The sequence below is a fragment of the Dendronephthya gigantea genome, unplaced genomic scaffold, assembly GCF_004324835.1.
Source record: "Dendronephthya gigantea isolate DGI-Jeju-01 unplaced genomic scaffold, DenGig_1.0 000358F, whole genome shotgun sequence".
NCBI classification, from domain to species: Eukaryota; Metazoa; Cnidaria; class Anthozoa; order Malacalcyonacea; family Nephtheidae; genus Dendronephthya; species Dendronephthya gigantea.
This window is the reverse complement of record NW_021163368.1, coordinates 6,673-27,337: the sequence shown is the minus strand read 5'-3', so window position 1 is coordinate 27,337 and position 20,665 is coordinate 6,673. Positions and strand designations below refer to the sequence as shown.

Below are 20,665 nucleotides of genomic sequence, written 5' to 3'. Positions count from 1 at the left end.
ATTAAAGATTAGGATATAAAGAGTAATGATAAATAAATAAGTGCGCGCTTACCTTCCAATCCCTGTGGGTGATGCCATTTTCATGTAAGTGCAAAAATACGAAACAGTATGAATAAAGTTAGTTTAGTTCAGGCTCCTGTAGTAACACTGGATCAATAACAGATGATCCTTAGCTTGGTGTCATTAAAAGCGCCAATCTCTTCCTAACATTTTCCATAAACTTTAGTCATCGCCTGTGAATAAAATATTCCAACTTGTTTCATTCATTCTTCGAAGTCTACACATGGCTAGACTCTCGCTAAACGACATCCCCACCTGAAGGCACATTGCTTTCATAGTTGGTTTAGTTGTCAATCGGAATCTGTGGTACAGATCGTTAAACAACTCGAGCCTGAAAACAAAATAGAAAAGTCGATCGAATCGTGAATTGTTTCATCCATGATTCTATACTTCTCTACTACATACTGCAGGACAAATAACATTGTGTGAACTGTGCAGCAATATGGAGAATAGGACGCTGAGGTATATTATATATTAGATATCTGGAATCGTTTTTATGCCGCGGGAAGCAGGACAGTAGTTTGAATATTTGCAAATCCTGATAGATAAATGTCGTGGACTCACACATTTGTTATCGGCGTTTCCCCGTCGTTTTGTTCCAACAAGACTCTCAAATAATAGTCGCCTGATAGGAGAGATACGTTACTGAGTTTGATTATTGCTATCGAGAGATAGGGGGAGGGCGCTTTAAAAAGAACTGTTAAAAAGCTAGAGCAGTATAAGGATTACCACTAACCTATTTTCAGTTGATCAGGAAACCATTCATACAGGACTTCAAACTAAAGGTGATTCCAAAAAACAACGTAGTTTCCACTCAGATCTTTTTCCATTGCAAATGCGCGCAACTCAGATTCGAGAGCCCCAGAAGTTCCTCTCGCGTCTGTCACATTGAAACAAAAGAAATTGTTTCAAACTCTTTTACGAGAACAGTTTAGAGAAAGAGGTCAGGACTATTGAATTTGTCTTGTTATACTCATAGCGACAGGAAATCCTCCATTACCTTTTCATTTCCTATATTTTCAACGGAAACTAACCTTAACTTCGAGACTCACCTTGTAATTCCAAATCAGGTTGTACGCTTTCAGATCTTGACTGAATCTGTAAAAAAGATCCGTTTAAATACCATTGCTTTTTCATCTTTCAAACGACTAGAACATTTTCCCATTTTCTTAATATGAACACTTACTTGTAATAAAACAACTGGATTTAAATTCTCACATCTTTCCTGGATTTGAACCCTATTTTTGTCCTCCAATGCGAGAGATATCCTTCAAGTTTATTCCTTGACGTTCCTCTCGCTTCTCCAGAGCTCTAACAGACAAGTATAGCACGTGAAATAACAGGCTAATACGTACATACAAGCATGCATTATGAAATTTTGGAACACGATTGTTGCCTTAAAACGTACTCTGCAAGCTTTACATTGTCACGAATTGATAAATAATCTTCTTTAGTCTCTGGTGGCTAAAGGAAAGATAAAAACTTTCCAACAAAATTGTTTCTTTACAAAAAGGTTTTACACTTCTGAATGAATTACCTTTTAATTATTTCGTCAGTGGGACAGTTTAAGGATGAATGATGGAGTTTAGTTACCAAAGCAGTTGATACCACTATATCACCATATTACATAATTGTTTATGAACCAAAACTTACGAACAGGAAATCTCGCATTTAAACTTTATTGTATATTTTAGACATTAAAAACTATAACTACTTTAATACGAACATTATTCTCAAAAGTAATGCCATTGCTGTTGGATGATCAGTTGTCCAGAGAGCCACAAGATGTCCACTCAATTGCCTATATGCCAACAATAAAGATTATAAATTACTTATGGAGTATGCTTGTTAGTCTCAATTGAACTATTTACAGATGGCTAGTATATAGAGGATTATAAAATCACAAGTTTTAAGATGAATCTAAGAATGTTGCTAAAATGTTGCTGGTTGAGTAAACAGCGTGTGTTGTGGTTAAAGATAAACGTTTCTCACCTAGTGAGCGTTGTGAAAGCGCGAAACCTGCTTTGGATCGAACCCAACTTCTCAAATCGTGAAACAGTGCTTCGAGATCTTTATCTCATATTTTGTTTTGGTCTCCTGCAAATAGACGAAACTTTTTAACTATTTTATGTATATATAGAACACCTGTGAAGGTAATAGCACTCAGAATATGTATATTTTTGGGTTGAACACTAAATAAATTTATTGGCAAAGATATACAATACCTTTGTGAGCAATGAGCATTTTGATAAGTCTTTCTTTATTCTATTAGAAAAGTCCCTACAAAATATTTAAAATCGTTTGAAATATATATTGGAGTTTAAAAGACTTAATATTCCAGCCGTACTTCTGGCGGGAAAATTTCAAAACTACCATTTCATGGATTCGGACCCAGTCAACTCAGCAACCAGAGTTACCGCAGCCTAGTCCCTAGGCTTCTTAATGTTCCTTATACGCGGCGAGGTGGGAACTGAGAGGCCTAGAACAAAATGTTTTGTATTTTAGCTAAAGTGGGGACTTTTTGTCCCCACTTTCTGTATTGAGGTCAGTTTACGATCTACGACGCGGTTAACTGGCCTTGTTCGACGTCGTTAGTCAAACATTTGCTTGAAATAAGCTACGGGATATTAATTATATTGCGAGGAGTCGAAATATTCATACAAACGTTTCAATGTCGCTCGCTGTCAACGCTATCGACTATCAAGTAAACTCGAGTCAGTACGTACATGTTTATGATTATAATAAACTTCAATCCACCAATTAACAATTATTGGATGAGGTTGAGTGTGATATCGAGAATTATCAAGCTGAAGTTTGCGTTATTTGCCGAAGCGAAGCTGAGGCGGATAACGCAAACTGAGGCTTGATAATTCTCGATATCATGCGAAAACCGAATTCAATAATTGTTTTATTATGTATTTCCTTTTTAAAGACGAAGTTTAACAACAAACTAGCGGTAAAAATTACGTCACCTACGGATAATTTTCAATGTCGTGTAGATGGCAAGACATTGAGAATTATCTGTAGCTTTTTAGCCAATCACAATCGATATTGCCTTAACAATGCATAATAATTTAAATTATTCTCGCTTCCTTTATAACGGTTACTGTTGTAAATTGCAAACATTTACTTTAATAACAATTCTAATTTCAAGGTCACAACATTAAACGGGCCGTTAAGATTAGAAAATATTTTGTGTTAGGCCTCTCGCGCGCGTTTCATTCGGTGACGTGACGGAAATATAAAACACGCGCAATGAGAGGTCTGGGACTAGGCTGGAGTTACGGCGGTTTTTAGGGAGTACTATTAGTGTTTTGTGTACATTTGTGCACAGAACAGTAGCAGGATAGGGTATTTTTATTAAAGCTATACTCTTTGCCTTTGGCTATACTGGATAAACCAGTTTAAATGTACCGTGTTGTTTGCAGACGTTTTAAACCCTGCTAAATGTTTTCAATTAGCAACCGAAATGGGCAAATGTTTTCATTTAACGTAACTATGCAGCCTAGCAATCGTTTAGTTTACACTAAAGGCTGCTTTCTACTTACGCGTTTTTTATACGCATGTACACATACGGAGAATTTTAATTGCTTTTAAATTTTTATTAATTATCATGCATCTAGGTCGATTTATTCACTTCGTTTTTTCAAAGGTAACATGTATAAGAATTTAGATTTTTATGTGCGTGTACGTGCGTATGAAAAACACGTGAGTGGAAAACAGCCTTAATCCAGATTTTGACAAAACATTAAAACTCAATAAAAAGGCAATAATATTCTCTACACAGGATTTCGTCTGCAGAAAAGTACAAGATAAGAAGTTGTCAACTTACGTCTTGGGTGACTGCATGAAGTAGACCGCAGTAGGAAATATTGCAGTTAAATCTGTACACAGCTTCGGTTAAATTTCCTGCAAGGAACCAGTCATAAGACAATATAAGTTTTTGGAGATATTTCAAAAATTTAAAGTGAAATAAAAAGGGAAATATTTCACCTGGAGATGCAGCGAGGAATTTAAATGACTGCTTTCTACTTCTTCGTCAACAACATTATACAATGGACCCCAACGATAACCTTGAAAAATATATCATCTTAAAAAAAATTCTTCTTTTGCTGTATGTGATGTATTGAACTGGCTAATAGGAATAACGCTATTAGCTGATACCTGACGAGAAGTGTAATTGTTGGTGTGTTATATGAGATCACATACGTCAGCAGGAGAATGAAATGAGGGATCGTATTTAGGGTAATCATAGCAGTACGAGATTTTCATCAGGAAAATTTTGACCATAATTTTCGCTCAATCATCTATGAATAAGCGTACAGTACTTCTCTTCGTTGGGGTCGTTTTTACGCAAACATCTATGTTTCAACTGGCTCTAACACCGTCTAGCAAACCAGCCAATAATGTTTCCCTAGATTGAGTGAAATACAAGCATTCAAAACAAGAAATATTTTTTTTTAGCTTCATACAAAATTTGCTTTCTTACACTACCTGTCAGGAGACGAGTAATTTCTCAGCCGACCGCTTGTGTATTCCAGCCCGAACGACTGAGGATGGTTTCGATTTCGAATTATTAAAAATATCTGACAGGAAAAGAAGTTTGAAAACTATGATATACTATACGGTATATACGGTATATTCTGGAAAGTAACTGGAAAAATAAAACTATTTTAACTCGGCTGGATACTTTTTTGCAATTGGACATGTTCAAAATGGAAACGTGAAATAAAAAAGACGATAAAAGCAGTAAACTTGAATCCAGGTCAGAAAACATTGAGTGTTTGGAGTGTTTTCTTTCAAGGTCAGATATGAACAATTACTGGAACTGACATGGAATATCGCATGACTTAATGAGCTAAGGGGATGAAGGGTGACGATATTGTACGTTTCTAAGAAACACAGCGTTCTTTCAACAGGATCCTAAATTTGAGAGTGTCAAAACGATTTTAAAATGAGAAAAAGGATAGACTCTTAGAAGAATTTTATTAACAACATAACTCACTTTACTCCGAGGAGTTTCTTTATAGACGCTGAATTCTGACATTGATGTGATATTTTCGTCATCACTGAAACGAAAAAATTGTCATTTACTGTCATATCCCACATTCTTTACACAGGACAAACGAAATACTGTCTTAATAATATATCATTCAACTGTATTTTCCAAATTTGTTATAAAAAACGACTCCACTTTGATGGAACTTTTCTTCTGCCTAATACCGAGGCAAAAGAAATAACAAATACAGCTCAAAGTAAATTACAGACCTGGAAAAATTTTGTCAAAAACGGTTAAAACGTAAACAAATAAAGTAACCTGAATATAAGTCATTTTGTCATTTACTTAAAATTTGTTTACTTAAAATGTTCACATACTTTATCGTAACACCAACATTATTGAAAGAAGATTCCATCATCTTTTTCAGCAATTCCTCTCTGATGTGAAAAGATGCTGGAAAACAAAAGCAAAATTGTGCACAAAATGTAAAACTTCAATTTACAGAAATAACTGGTATCTTATCTTTTTGTTATATTATGGCTGGTACTAGCAACATCTGGTACATACCATTGTGCTAAAACCACCACAGACAACAACAAATCCTGTAGGATAATCTGAGACCTAAGTATAGAAATGGAATGAAAGCCTGAGTTGAATTATTCCAATCACAAATATTCAAATGTCTGGCAATATCAAGTATATATATATATATATATATATATATATATATATATATATATATATATATATATATATATATATATATATATATATATATACTGTCGTTGTCAAAAAGGTTGTCCTGAGCAAGTATATGTATATATCGATCACGTGACATTATTATGCATCAACACGCGTGGGATTGTACAAGCGTGTTAATTGCGAGTTCGAGTATAGCAAGGTGCACGATTAGAAAATGCCAAGACCATATTCGGATGATTTAAGTTGGAGAATGGTTTATCAACGACTGTTCTACGAAAGAATCATCGACGAAATTGCAGCACAGCTATTTGTTTGTTCAAAAACCATCTATCGTACTCTCAGCACCTTTTGGAACACGGGTGATCGATGTGAAGCCTTGCCGTATGGGTCGCCCAACAGCGAGCGCATCTTTATTCCCACAAGAAGAATATATTATCATGGACTGTTTACTGCGAACGCCGCAAATACAGTTGAATGAGATAGCAAGCTATATGTAAACCTCTTCAATAGGATTCAAATCAGGACTGTCGTACACTCGTTCTACAACTTCTTGTACATGATGTGTTGGGTGGTTATCTGTTAACAAATATGCGTATTACTAGTTTTAGCAGTTGCATCTTTGTGCATCAACAAGTTTTGTTTAAACAGATATCAATAGATCAAAACATGATCACGAATTCAGTCATCCCTTGAGACATATGTTAGAACAGCGAATTTGCATTAATTATATTCAAATCTCAACCATATAACGAGAACGGATCGCGGGTTTTCCCCATCAAATCGATTTATAGCTGGTAAAAGCTGTTCATCAAGAAAATGGATAAAGGAGCGTGTTTCAAATCTTTCTTCGGGATTCTTCAACAAACAGTTCGCAAGAAGTCCATCACACAATATTGCCGAAATAATGGAATAGCGCGGTGTCCACCGTGCATAGCTATAGTCGCTCACAACAGGCGGTATCCCACGAGCACTATATCCATATTGCTGAGCAATTCGTTTATTCTTAAAACGTAGAACCAAATAAATAAGAGATCTACTAGTTTGTGCAATCCAGTTACAGTAAGGTATTATTTAGTACATACAATGCCTGTTTCATCGAGGAAAACGAGCAGGTTTGGGTCAAAAAGGCTGATTTCGGCCATGAATTGTAGCCTAATATCGTTTCTTCGTTGAAGGGCAATTCTCTGTATCTGAAAAAGAAAATCTGGCTTGAAGAGTTGATAAAGAACAACTAGAAAAGGTGGAATGGCTTGCGTCTTATTAATATAGTTATATGATTTCAAGCGTGCGGTATTGACTATTGAGTATATATTCCAACTTAAATAATGTCATAATGTTCGTACCTTTTTGCGTGTTATTCCAAGTCTATAGAGAGCTCGGCACAGTGTCTCCGGGCCAAATGCAGAGCCAGTAGCATTAATGATATAGCTTGCTATCTCATTCAACTATATTTGCGGCGTTCGCAGTAAACAGTCCATGATAATATATTCTTCGTGTGGGAATAAAGATACGCTCGCTGTTAGGCGACCCATACGGCAAGGCTTCACATCGATCACCCGTGTTCCAAAAGGTGCTGAGAGTACGATAGACGGTTTTTGAACAAACAAATAGCTGTGCTGCAATTTCGTCGATGATTCTTTCGTAGAACAGTCGTTGATAAACCATTCTCCACCTTAAATCATCCGAATATGGTCTTGGCATTTTCTAATCGTTCACCTTGCTATACTCAAACTCGCAATTAACACGCTTGTACAATCCCACGCGTGTTGATGCATAATAATGTCACGTGATCGATATATACATATACTTGCTCAGGACAACCTTTTTGACAACGACAGTATATATATATATATATATATATATATATATATATTATAATATATATATATATATAAATATATAATATATATATATTATAATATATATTATATATTATATTATATATATATATTATATATATATATATATATATGAAGACACAGGTAAGTTATCAAGAAACTTGAAAACAATAATAGTACCTCTAACGTCACTGGAACCTTTCGTTCACTCCAATGTAATTTATAACCACTAATCTTCTGCACAAAAATATGGCATATGTTGATGTGGAAATAGTTTGGAAACATTAGCTTTAGCTAGCTTATCACTTATTAAAGAACCCACTTATTAAATTAGAAATGGAATATGGGTCTAATTTTTGAAAGAGAGAGGGGGGGGCATTGATACATTGATGAATTACGATTTGGAATTCATTGTGAATAGTTTCATTTTATACAACTGGAACGATAAGTCCTGACAAAAATCCCTATTTAGCTTGAAGCCAAAATAGTTCCCCGTACTAATCCTAATGCAGCCTCTTTGATGTCTTTCTACGCTGTTTCATCCTGAGGCTGCAGCAACAAAGACAATTTACAGTGATTAGATGTAATTATATGTCTCTAGATGTTCCTACAAATACCTTGCAGTCTCTATAATTACCTTACATGTTCTTTACACGACGGCTTGACGTATCGCTTGAGAGGATCTACTGGACAGTGGCAATCTGGAATTGATAAATGAAATATATATCCTTTTACTTCACTGATGCGTTTGCATTCACGACTCCCGTGTAAAACGATCCAATTTGCGGAAATATAGTTGGGTTCAGGTCAGGAAGCTTTCACTGATAAGAGAGAGTTTTCTACTGAAGTACAGTATCAGCTCATCACGAATGAAGAGGCAAATTGGAGTGGAGAAATGAAACCGTCTGAAAAGGATTGTATCAGTACCTTCTCGATTGTATGCAAAACATCGCAAACTTTCGGTGAATCAGAGGATGCAATAACATCGACCAGAAGCTGGACACCTCGGATCTGCACAAAAATATCCCGATCTTTCGCAATGTGGTCTAAATGTGGCAACACTGAATTCTCAAGTATTTCTCCCTGTAAAAAACAAGGAGTTACAAAACTAGAAAAAGATTCCTAATATCGCTAATGTACGGTGGCCCAGAGGTGCAAAACAGAAACGCAAATTCAAAACACAAACGCAAATTCAAAAACACAAACGCAAATTCAAAAACATAAACGCAAATTCAAAAACATAAACGCAAATCATGAAAGCACGAACGCAAATTCAAAACAGAAACGCAAATTCAAAACACGAACGCAAATTCAAAACACGAACACAAATTCAAAACACAAACGCAAATTCAAAACACAAACGCAAATTTAAAACACAAACGCAAATTCAAAACACAAACGCAAATATTTAATTATTTATTTAAATCCAAAACGACCTAGCGCACCACAAATTTAAAGTCAACAATGATAAGTCTAATAATATTATTAATTATTGTTGCAAAGTATAATACATTTATAAATGCATTTTTGTCTTTTGGCCTAGTAAAATATAAAATTATTGATATGGAGGAAGCGATCAGTTTTTACTACGGAAGAAATTTTAAGTACAAAACGATACTGGAATGTTTAGAAAAATATCATGATATCAAAATATGTAAAAGAGCGCTCATCACCAGATTACAGGAGTATGGTTTGGGAAGAAGAAGATACAACGCGAATGAAGAACAAGTTAGAGAATGCGTTCAAAGAGAACTACATGAAAATGGCAACCTCTTAGGATACAGATCAATGTGGAGGAAACTGCAATCAAAATATGGCATGCGTGTGCGCCGTTCAACAGCTCAAAGTATCTTAAAGGTGCTTAATCCTGAAGGTTGTGCAGTAAGAAAAGCTCATAAGCTGCAGCGGAGGGAGTATTTAAATCCTGGTCCAAACTTTACCTGGCATGCCGATGGGTACGATAAACTCAAACAGTTTGGGTTTCCCATTCACGGCTGCATTGATGGGTTTAGCAGGCGAATTATGTGGTTAGAGATCGTTCGAACAAATAGCGACCCTCGGGTCATTGGAGGAATATTTCTTGATTGTGTTAAATCCCAAAACGGTTGCCCAACAATTCTACGAACGGACAAAGGGACTGAAAATGGTATAATGGGCACTGCTCAGTGCAACTTACGTCGAAACCACAGAGATCACTATAATGGGATAAAAGCACATCGCTATGGATCGTCACACAGCAACCAGCGTATAGAGGCGTGGTGGGCCATGCTACGTCGGTCGTGGGCATCGTGGTGGATTAATTTTTTTAAAGATTTGGTAGACAGAGGTATTGTTGACACAAGCAATATACTTCAGCTGGAATGTCTTTGGTTTTGTTTCATTAAAGTGATGAGGGATTCCCTAAAGGCTATTAAGGAGTCCTGGAATGCCTATTATGTTAGAAAATCCAGATACCACACTACTCATGGCATTTCTGATCAACTTTTTTTCTTGCCCGAGTCAGTTGACGCGGTTGATCATAAGGTGGAGTGCCTGCAACATGATATCCAAGCGATCGAAGGCAACGTTGCCGTTGAAGATGACGAAATACACAAAGTAATATTTTAATTATAATTTTTCAATATTACAACTGCAGGAGCCAACAACATGGAACGATTCTCTCAATAATTATGAACTGCTAATTGCAGCAGCCCAAGTGTGAACCAAGAAAAAACAACGAAAAAATCTAACAAACTAAGTGAATTCATATTCCAACGTAGTATAAAACAAGTAGGGACCTTAAGCAACGAGAACACGAAAGAAAAACCACTTCAAAAACTTAGGCATATAAAACATAGACATATAAAAAACGCGTAACTGGAAAGCAGCTCTTAAGCTGACCTTTATCCTTACTGGTAAATGGGAGTACGAAAGTACAGTTAACGTCCAGGACGTCAACGTTATCGTTGCTTAAGTTGCCTAATATAAGCCATAGAATTATATAGGAAACACCTTTTTACAAATGGAGGAAATTGCTTGCAATTCCATGTCATAAGCAAAAATTTATCAGCCGAATGTATAGAAGCCACGAATTTCACCGCTAAAAGTTTACGAGGTTTCAAATTAAATTTAACGTTAATTGCTTCAATTGCCACCTATTTAAGTGTTCTTTGTTAAAACTGATAATATGAACTTTACAACAGTATATATAAACTTTACATATATAGTGTGTACTAAAAGTTTTAGTAACTAATATGCATGTTATAAGCAATATGAACAAATAATTCTTATGAGACTTCTAAAGATACAGAAACTCAAGTAATTACTTCAAAAAACATAAAAGAAACATGTAATATTAAACAACTTCTGCCTTATACAAAACGTGGGATAACAAACACCTTAATCACCCATTCACGTCAGTTAGGCTGTGTTAGAAGTCGCATTTTAGTCGCGTCGAATGCAATTCAAACAATAGATAATGAGATGATAATGAAGTTTAATGAGTTTTATCATCTCATTATCTATTGTTTGAATTGGATTCGACGCGACTAAAATGCGACGTCTAACACAGGCCTTAGACTAATGCCATACCAATGTCTGAGTGAGACATAAGACTGCACCATTCCTCTCTAAAATCGCCAAAATCGTTGTAAGTTGATGGGAGCTCTATCACTGCTCCACAAGTATGAAACACTGGCGAACGACTTTAACCAACCAAAGAGGTAAATGCGATAGAAATCTCCTCAACTAAAATAATATCGGATCCGGTGGATATTCTCAAGAAGTGTTTAAGATAATTCGTATTAAGACCTTTGATCCAACGCTTTAAATGACTTAATGATTCATTCTCAGCAGGGGATTTTGGTTCAGCTTTAATGAGCTTACATACTCTGCTCGCAGTAGGAAAAAAAGAGGTGTATATCTGAAACAAGGCGTCGTTAGAAGTGATAAAAGATTTCAAAGGTACTAAGATTTCTGACCAACAGTCACATGCATATCTTGGTTTCTGCACCAATTCTTTATGTGCTATTTCAATAATCAGATCCTTAAAGTTTTCAGGCGTAGCAATCTTCTTGCACTTAAAAGCCGTTAAAAGATCTGAAACCTCTTCAGTATCAACACTTACAGAGGAAGAAAGAACTTTTTCTACTAAGATGGCTTTGGTTCTAGAGATATACTTCATAAAAGAGTTAAAGTACATCTCAGAAGTGACAGATTCCTCCCCGAAAAGACAGCAGCTTAAAAAGACTGGGGATATTTGAATAGGCAAATAGTGTTCTTGCACATAACCTTTGAGTAGGACTCTGGCGAGAGCCTGCCACATTCACTTAGACACATCATGACGAATTATTGGTACCCTTTCAGCTTCACCGAGCATATAGCTATTGCAGATATCTTTCCAAAATATGGAAATCGCATCTCGTACAGCCCCGCTACCTACACCTTTCTGTACAATACCTCTGGGATCGATTATTTGTACACTTATGAACTTGTTTAAAATGTTACTATTAGCAAAATAGTAAAGGAAATCATTCTTTACTTGAGTTCTATGGATAACCAAGACCTCATTTTCCATTTCTTCCAACGATGTCAGGGATATGACCTCATAGAATATTCCATTAAAATTTTTTACTGAATATCCTATAGAATATTCTAAGGGATTTTGGAACCTATTCTATGGAACGTTCTACAACACGTTCTATAGCACCTTTAATAGAATATTCTATAACATATGCCATGTTTTATAGAATACTCAATAGAATATCCTTCAGAACATTCATTAGAATGTTCTATAGGATACTGGTATTCTATGGAACATTCTAACACATATTCTATGACATCCTATATGAAATGTTCCATAAAATATTTTCAATCTATGGAATATTCCATTAATGATCCTATTGAATATGTGATAAAATGTTCCATAGAATATGTATTCTATAGTATATTTTATAGGATAATCTATTAAATATGCTATTGGATGATAAATGGTATATTCAACATTCGTCCATGTTTCGACTTTGAAATATATCACTTTATAACAACATAATCAAATCAAAACTTCTTTCTGCCAAGAGTGAGACATACAAACAAATAAAATATTCCCAAATATATGTAACAAATTTATTTACTTAAAGTTCAATTGATGCAAAGATTTAATGAAAATGCCTTGCTTAAATTACATATAAATAAATCTAGAGATTAAAGAAATTGAAATACATATATTATACAACAAAGAATAAAAAACAAGTCCTATAAGTGTCCATATAACTTTAATCTGCATGTAGAACTCTAGTTCGGGTAATTAAGTCTGTCAAATAACCATTTTGTTTCGTGGATAAAACAACTGCAGCCGGTTGTTTGAAGGCTGTTTAGCTTAAATTGTAGTTAAGTAAAATTATATACATTTCACACATTTTGAGGAGGATTCAATTGAAATATTATGCACTAAGTAATTGAAAACAATATGGTGTCACTGAAATTGAAATATTTTAGCTTGGTTTTTTTATGAATGTATAAATTTATTCAATATTTTCTAGATAAAATTATTACCATACTGCAGTTTTCCCACCAAATAAAATGACTGTGCAAGAAAATAGCAAAAATATAACTAGGCTATTATACTAAATATATTTACATGTACAGAACATGTAAATAGTAGAAAATGGAATGTCATATAGTTACTGATGTCCAGATGCTTTCAACTTGGTTTTCTCAACTTGCACAATATTATTAATCTTTGGTGCCATAACTTGTCATATGTCTGCCTCTTTTCCCTCAAACCTTTTTGCACTATACTTTAGACACAGCTAGAAAAGGTAAAACTCATCAATAACTGAACCAAGATATGTATATAAGATATATTAACTTAGACCAGACATAATTACTAACAATTATACTGCTTACCATATATACTCTTAACTTTCTCTGGCTCTGGTTTTGCATCCTTTTCTTTGAATTAAGCTAGCATTTGAAGCCTTTCCAGTGACGGAATGAGAGCAAAGTTGTTCTTGCATCCACGGCACTGCATAAACAAAACCTTTCACATTTAATATTGCTTTAATAGAGCTCCATTTTGACCTTTGGTTAGTGTGATGCTTGGACAAAAGGAAATCTGTAAATTTTAACAGTAAACACACAATTAAACACTTGAGACCTAGCTTATATTTAATTCAATTTTAATGATATATAAAATTTATCTAGAGCTAGTGCAAATGTCTTGACAGAAATAATTTTTAGTTGGAATGGCTCTATATTTATGGTGGTATAAATAAAAGGTGTAAATAAAATGTTCAAATAAAAAGTTTAATCTAAAGGTGAATAAAAATTTATGAGATTAATTATAATGGTATACAGAACATATGTTGCCTATACAAACATATAGCATTTATAGCATATACAAAACACACTCACCACTGAATTCCAATACTTTAGATACACATGTTGTTGTAGATGGGTCAATGAACTTTTGATTATTTTTTTAACTTTAGAAATTTCTCATTGCCATGGCCTTTCTTTCTCACGATCCTAGTCACCTTTCACGCATTTACAAAATTATCCATATCTTCTGATTCTTCTCGCATACTAAAGCGCGTTTCACCACCCTCTTATGATTCCTCTTTGACAAATTCAAAGAATGCGTATTTTATGTTAAAATACGAAAGAAAAACGCACTAAATTCTACCAGTATCAGTTATAAAACGTTGAATCAACGGATGACAAACTACAGACAAATACGCGCTCAAAATTTGAAGATAGTGCGTGGCGGTTAAACAAGTCCCACATAACCTTGCGGTCTTGTTTTGGCAAAACGCCCGCTATCTAACCTGCGAACGGGCATATTATGAAACAGATATGACTCATATGAGATATGTCATATGTGTGAAATATTCGTGAATTGTCTTTACAAAACGAATGATTTCTGCTGAGAATTTTAACTTTAAGACTTTAAAAGTATGTCGAGAGAACCTTACAAAAAATGCGAATATAATTCTCGACCAATGAATAGTGTAGTAAAAATGTTATATTTTAAATTGCATAAAGGTCTCATTCTGTATAACATATATTCTATAGAATATTGTGTACAGCATATTCTATAGCATATATTATTGGATATTTAATGTGAATGTGCAATAGAATATTCTATAGCATCTCTAAATTCTATAGAATATTGTGTACAGCATGTTCTATAGAATATATTTTACTGTGAATGTGCAATAGAATATTCTATAGCATCTCTAAATTCTATAGAATATGGCAATGGAATATGCTATAGGATAAGAAGTCCTATAGAATATTCTATGGGATTTAGAATATGTTATAGCATATTCTATAGGATTCTATAGAACATTTTCGTAAGGGCAGTGTTGTTGACGTTTTCTGTTTCAACTAATATATCCAGAAAAATTAAAAATGACTATTCTATATGTGATATGCAATACAATACTCGATAGGAATTAGAGGGCCTTCCATGCATGATATTTCCAACCTTCAAATATATCTTCTAGAAATAAAAAATTTTCAGTGATATTTGTTTCAGTTGCCTGGTTGATAGAGGTAGTTGCTTGTTACCAGAGGTACTTTCTTGGGCATCAGAGATACTTGCTTTGGTGGCGGAGATACTCGCTTGGGTTTCAGAGGTACTTGTTTGGTAATCATAGCAAAAAATTGCCTGCTTGTTAGGAGTTAACATAGTTTGGTTGCTATTCCAGTCCTGAGAATTAATTGTTGGGGGCTGTGTGGTCCTAAATATACAGGAGTAAGAAATTTGAAATGAAAATTTTTAATCAGTTGGTTCTATTTTATTGGTTGTCAGTTGATAACAGTACTGTTTTTACCACACTAAATTCATAATTACCCAGAGATTCATCTTCAGTATTCTCAATATCATTGGCAAGTACAAACATATAAATATAGCATTATAGCAACATTTATGTCATTATTGTCATTAGGTGTTTCTTATAGGCCCTATAGCATTGTAGTGTGGGGCCATCCTAAGTCCTATGTCACACAACATCATGAAGTCCTGGTTTTTGGGGTACTTTTTATATCCAACAACATGGGACTGATTTTTAGGGCCAAAAATATAACTTGACCTGATTTCATCATTTCTGTATGGATTTTGTCATAAAAGATCATAATGAGGGTGACAAGAATTAAAAGTTGAAAAAATTTAAAACTGATGTTAACATACATGATTGGAGAACTGTACTGTATATGCTTTAATTACATGCAAATCAGTTTGTTATAGGTAAATAATCCTTACTTTCAAATTAAGTCAGAGACCTTGCACAAGTACAAGTTGACTCGATTATAAGGCCTTCCAATTGCTTCCTTATATCTCTCAACTGTAAATGGCTGTGAAGTTCCTGGAATAGTGTTAACCAGACCAAAGTCTGGGTACATCAGAACACAATCAAAGTCACCAGAATCCCTCAGGTGTTTATTATGAGCCAACTGCTTGTCCATCCCTAAACTCTTCACTTTACAACTGGAATCATTTTCTTTTTTTAAAATCGAGAGGTAGAAGAGAACCTTTTTTGACTTTTAGCTGCCTTGCTACTCCACATTCTACCAACCCACTATTTATCTATATAATTACAATTTCATAATAATCATAGATTGCATCATGTAAACTGATATGACAACTGTATAAATGCTAAACCAAATGCTATCTACCAAAATAATATTAAGTTTACTATTACTGCTAAGTTGTACTGCCAAATTTATCAATGTCTTATAACTTTAGAAAATATATGATGATAAGGGGGAACCCGTCATGTGTCAATCTCTAGTATAAGTGTGAAATAATAAACAAACCTTTACAATTTCTTCCTTCTTTTTTTTTAATGATTTCGTTCTTTCATCTGATTTTCTTTTTTTCATTTCGTTAAAGGTTTGTTGACGTTGTTCTTGGTCTTTAGTTTCTCTGCTTGATCCTCTCTTCAGAAATTCTTCAAAAGTTAAAGTTTTTAAGCCACCACTTGCATTATTTGACATTTCCTTGGGCTTTGTAAGATTTCCGTCTTTTAATGCTGAGCCACAGGAATTGCAAAAATTTTCATTGCTGTTAACACATAGGTTTCCGCACGATGGACAAAACATCTATATATATATATATATATATATATGCAGTTAAAAAATTAAATTTTTATAACTTTATTGACGCCTCATCATATTAATACAATGTAATATTAATTAATACAGTTTTGGTCAAATCAATTGGGAAGTACACAAAGCAGATAAAAATGTTTATATTTAAAAGAGATCATTCCCAAACTAAAACAAAAAAAACTTGCTTATATGCGCAAAACCTAATTCTAGTACAGTACATGATGGGGAATGTGTACCACCTATCATCCAATGTGAATTTATTATACAACTAATATACATATACATTTGCATAAAAATGAATGTTGTGATTTGTGCCAATTCTAAGTTGTGAACACTACGGTACGCTGCGCAAATATATTTCCAAAAAGTATAAAAATGGAAGGAAATGCCCATAAAAATAACTTTTAAAGGTTTTTTAAAATCAAAGCTTACCTTATTTGCAAATTTGATACAAGCCAGATTGGAAGAACCACGTGTTTGTCATGGCGCTAATGCTTGCACTCAGCGAAAATAGGCTTCCTTTTACTGACAGGGTATGTCTGTACCAGTCTGTACTTCCTTTTTCTCCGCGTTCAAGTTGTTGGTTTTGCGTTAGTGTTTTGAGTTTGCGTTCGTGTTTTGAATTTGCGTTCGTTTTTTGAATTTGCGTTCGTGTTTTGAATTTGCGTTTCTGTTTTGAATTTGCGTTCGTGCTTTCATGATTTGCGTTTATGTTTTTTGAATTTCGTTTGTGTTTTGAATTTGCGTTTGTGTTTTGCACCTCTGGGCCACCGTACTAATGTCTAGAAAAATGGACTAAAATTTATTCAAAGTACCAATATTTTATACCTCATATAGTAGAGATAACGTTCCTAATATGTTACAAAGCATCTCTTCACATCTAAAAAAAATTCCCATTAGCATAAGACTGAGGCTACATAAAAATACATCACGAACTTAAACAAAAATCAAAATACCAAAATATTACATTATTACAAAATTTTGTCCTCAAAGAAAGTCATAAAATTGTTAGCTAGATTCTGATCAGATTGGCACACAGGATATTAAGAATCAGGGGTATGATGTAGAAACTTTCCAATGGTTTTAAATAATTGCCTTTGGTCACTCCCATTATCTCTAACAATTTCAGAATAGTAACGAGTACGACTTTCCGATAATAGCTCGGCGACATGGCTGACTGTATTTTAGACGATCACAGGATTGTTTTGACTTACGCCATACCCGCTCGAGTTTCCTTCTGATACGTTTTTCGTTTTTAATTTGTTCAGTGTACCAAGGTGCAGCTGGACGACTAATTATCTCTCTGGTGATAAGTGGTGCATGATGATCCAGAATTCTGGACAGCTCTGAGTTGTATTGGTTGACTTTTGCACTAATATCAGCCGTGTTCCCAGTGATAATCGGAGATAGCCTAATGTCATTAAAGAATGAGTCCATATTGATTTCTTTAATTTTACGCGACTCCACGACCCTTCTCTGAAACAATGTTTTTTTAAAATTGAGTTCACATGTAACCGTGTAATGGTCAGATATAGATGGATCATGGACGTCAATAGATTGAACAATATTTCCCTCATGGCAAGACAAGATAAGGTGTAACGTGTGACCAGCAATGTGTGTTGGTTGTTGTACATGTTGTTCAAGATTAAAAGAATCAACAAGATTGAGAATTTTTGTTGTTGTTATATCCGACTTATCGTCTACATGGAGGTCAATATAATGTGATTATATTTAGTATTTGAGGTAACACATTGATTTGCATACCCATCAGTTCGAAAGACTTAATGTGTGTGAACATGTTCGCCGAGTCCAGAGCTTGACTTTTAAAGTGTTATTGTATAATATACCAATGCCTCCCCATCTACCTTGTTGTCTCGAGATATGTTTAAAGAGTAGCCCTTCGGGGTGAAATTTCCAATAGATATAAGATCAAATTTGTCAGGGTAAGCCAGGTTTTTGTAATCGCAAATATATCAAATTCATTCTCAACCACATAGTCTTTGACTAAATTGGCTTTGTTTCGAATAAACCGGCAGTTGAGAAGACCAAAAGAACAAAGCTGAGTAACAGCTGTATCAGGAGTGTTGGCAATTTTGAATGTAAAGGAATATTGATGAGATTGTTTCTCTTAATTAATATCATTTCTGCCATATATGTTTACAGGCTGATGATTTGCATGATGATAGTGATTGTATAGTGTCGCGGAGGTGTTTGCCAAGTAGGTATTATAGAAAATATTCCTATAGGTCATATGGAACAACCAACCTTTCTGTAGATTCAACTGCCCAAGCATGAACTAAGCTCCTCAGGATTTTAGCGGGTCGAAACGTGTTCATCAAACGTGACTGCTTTCGATGTTGAGACATCTTATCCGACTGATTATTATCAAAAGATTGAGGACCAGGATTAGACGAAACATCCACACACATTGATAGATCCTTCTTAAAAGGCTTCGCAATAGGACTAGACTAACAAATCAATGTTTCGTTTCTTTAGCAATCGCAAATGAGACTTTGTATTTAGATTCAAAACCAACTCGTTGTATGTTGACCCGACATCGAAAAGCAATATCTCTACAAATACTCAAGGTTATGCCATCCGCAGCCATTCCGTCCAAATCCATGAAATTAGCATTCTTAAATGCCATATTAATTGGTCGAGATGTACAAAACTCGTTAGATAAAATAAGTATCTTAAAAAAATATATAGAGCTACCGACCAACCGCCATATTGATCGTGAATTAAGCAGTATGGAAACACAATATTCATTTCCATACACGAAAAGGTGGTGATTCAATGATAACATCTCGTTACAGCTTTAGATATTTTCTTTAAAAACTTGTTTAACGATTCGGATAGAAGCAAACGGGAACGAGAAGAAGAAGTTGTGAAATCATTGTAAGTGTGTTTATTTCTATTTAAACCCGACAACTTTACTTGTTCAGGGAAAGGCATGTTAGAGTTGTTTGCTAGTAAAAACTATGTACACACCTTGGTTGTGGTGGACAAAATATTGAATCATTGGTTATTTTTATTGTAGATCACTAGCTGCCTGTGAAGGAACACACAAAATTTTATTAGAATGCTTCAAAAACAGCTGGATTGAAGGTTTTCAAACTTAAATGATCTCCCCAGTGGCAAATCATTGTTCGAATCTTACCATAACCGTGTTTCATTATAAATTCGTGAAATAGATAAAGTAAATTAAATGAACATGGCCGTTCAGCACAATAACTTGTACTCAATTGGCGAAGACAATGGTCCCAAAGTGGTAAATCGATGGTTCGAATCCTACCATAGCCGTTTTTCATTATAAATTTCGTGAAAAGAAATGCAGTAAACTAAGTATAACCATGGCCATTCCCCACAAGATCTTGTAGGCCAGTAGCTAAGACAACTGTCTCCCAAGTGGTAAAATCGATGGTTCAAAACCTGCTATGCCCTTTTCATTATGAACTTTGTGAAAGGATAAAGTAAACTAAATAACCAAGACCATCCAGCACAAGACCTGGTGCTCTAGTGGCAAAGACGATGGTCTCCCAAGTGTTAAATCGATGGTTCGAATCCTACCATAACCGTTTTTCATTATGAACTTTGTGAAAAGGATAAATAAATTAAATAACCATAACCGTTCAGCACAAGATCTTGCAGTCTAGTGGCGAGGACCCAAGTGTTAAATCGATGGTTCGAATCCTACCGTAACAGTTTTTCATTATGAACTTTGTGAAAAGGATAAATAAATTAAGATAACCATAACCGTTCAGCGCAAGATCTTGTAGTCTAATGGCGAAGACAATCGTCTTCTAAGTAGTAAATCGATGGTGCGAATCCTGCCATGACCTTTTTTTTTATGAACTTCGTGAAAAGAATAAAGTAAATTAAATAACCATCGCCGCTCAGCACAAGACCTTGCAGTCTAATAGCTAAGACAACTGTCTCTTAAGTGGTAAATCGATGTTTCGAATCTTGCCAA

At 34.7% G+C, this 20,665-nt stretch overlaps 1 protein-coding gene and 3 long non-coding RNA genes across 4 annotated transcripts; all 4 read right to left on the bottom strand.

The window, feature by feature from the left end:
- Positions 1-117: 117 nt before the first annotated feature.
- Positions 118-664, bottom strand: LOC114542498. Its single transcript, XR_003689658.1, has 3 exons — positions 625-664; positions 316-391; positions 118-233 (listed from the first exon to the last, which is right to left on the bottom strand). It is a non-coding gene; the product is annotated as an uncharacterized LOC114542498 (long non-coding RNA).
- Positions 665-1,261: 597 nt separating this feature from the next.
- Positions 1,262-1,814, bottom strand: LOC114542506. The gene is made up of 3 exons (XR_003689665.1): positions 1,787-1,814; positions 1,469-1,524; positions 1,262-1,371 (listed from the first exon to the last, which is right to left on the bottom strand). It is a non-coding gene; the product is annotated as an uncharacterized LOC114542506 (long non-coding RNA).
- Positions 1,815-1,820: 6 nt separating this feature from the next.
- Positions 1,821-2,323, bottom strand: LOC114542505. The gene is made up of 3 exons (XR_003689664.1): positions 2,286-2,323; positions 2,053-2,157; positions 1,821-1,861 (listed from the first exon to the last, which is right to left on the bottom strand). It is a non-coding gene; the product is annotated as an uncharacterized LOC114542505 (long non-coding RNA).
- A 13,426-nt stretch (positions 2,324-15,749) lies between these two features.
- Positions 15,750-17,553, bottom strand: LOC114542504. The gene is made up of 3 exons (XM_028562031.1): positions 17,521-17,553; positions 16,399-16,683; positions 15,750-16,168 (listed from the first exon to the last, which is right to left on the bottom strand). Exons 2-3 carry the CDS (start codon positions 16,681-16,683, stop codon positions 16,076-16,078), a joined length of 378 nt encoding a protein of 125 aa, XP_028417832.1. The 5' UTR covers positions 17,521-17,553; the 3' UTR covers positions 15,750-16,075.
- Between the last annotated feature and the right edge of the window lie 3,112 nt (positions 17,554-20,665).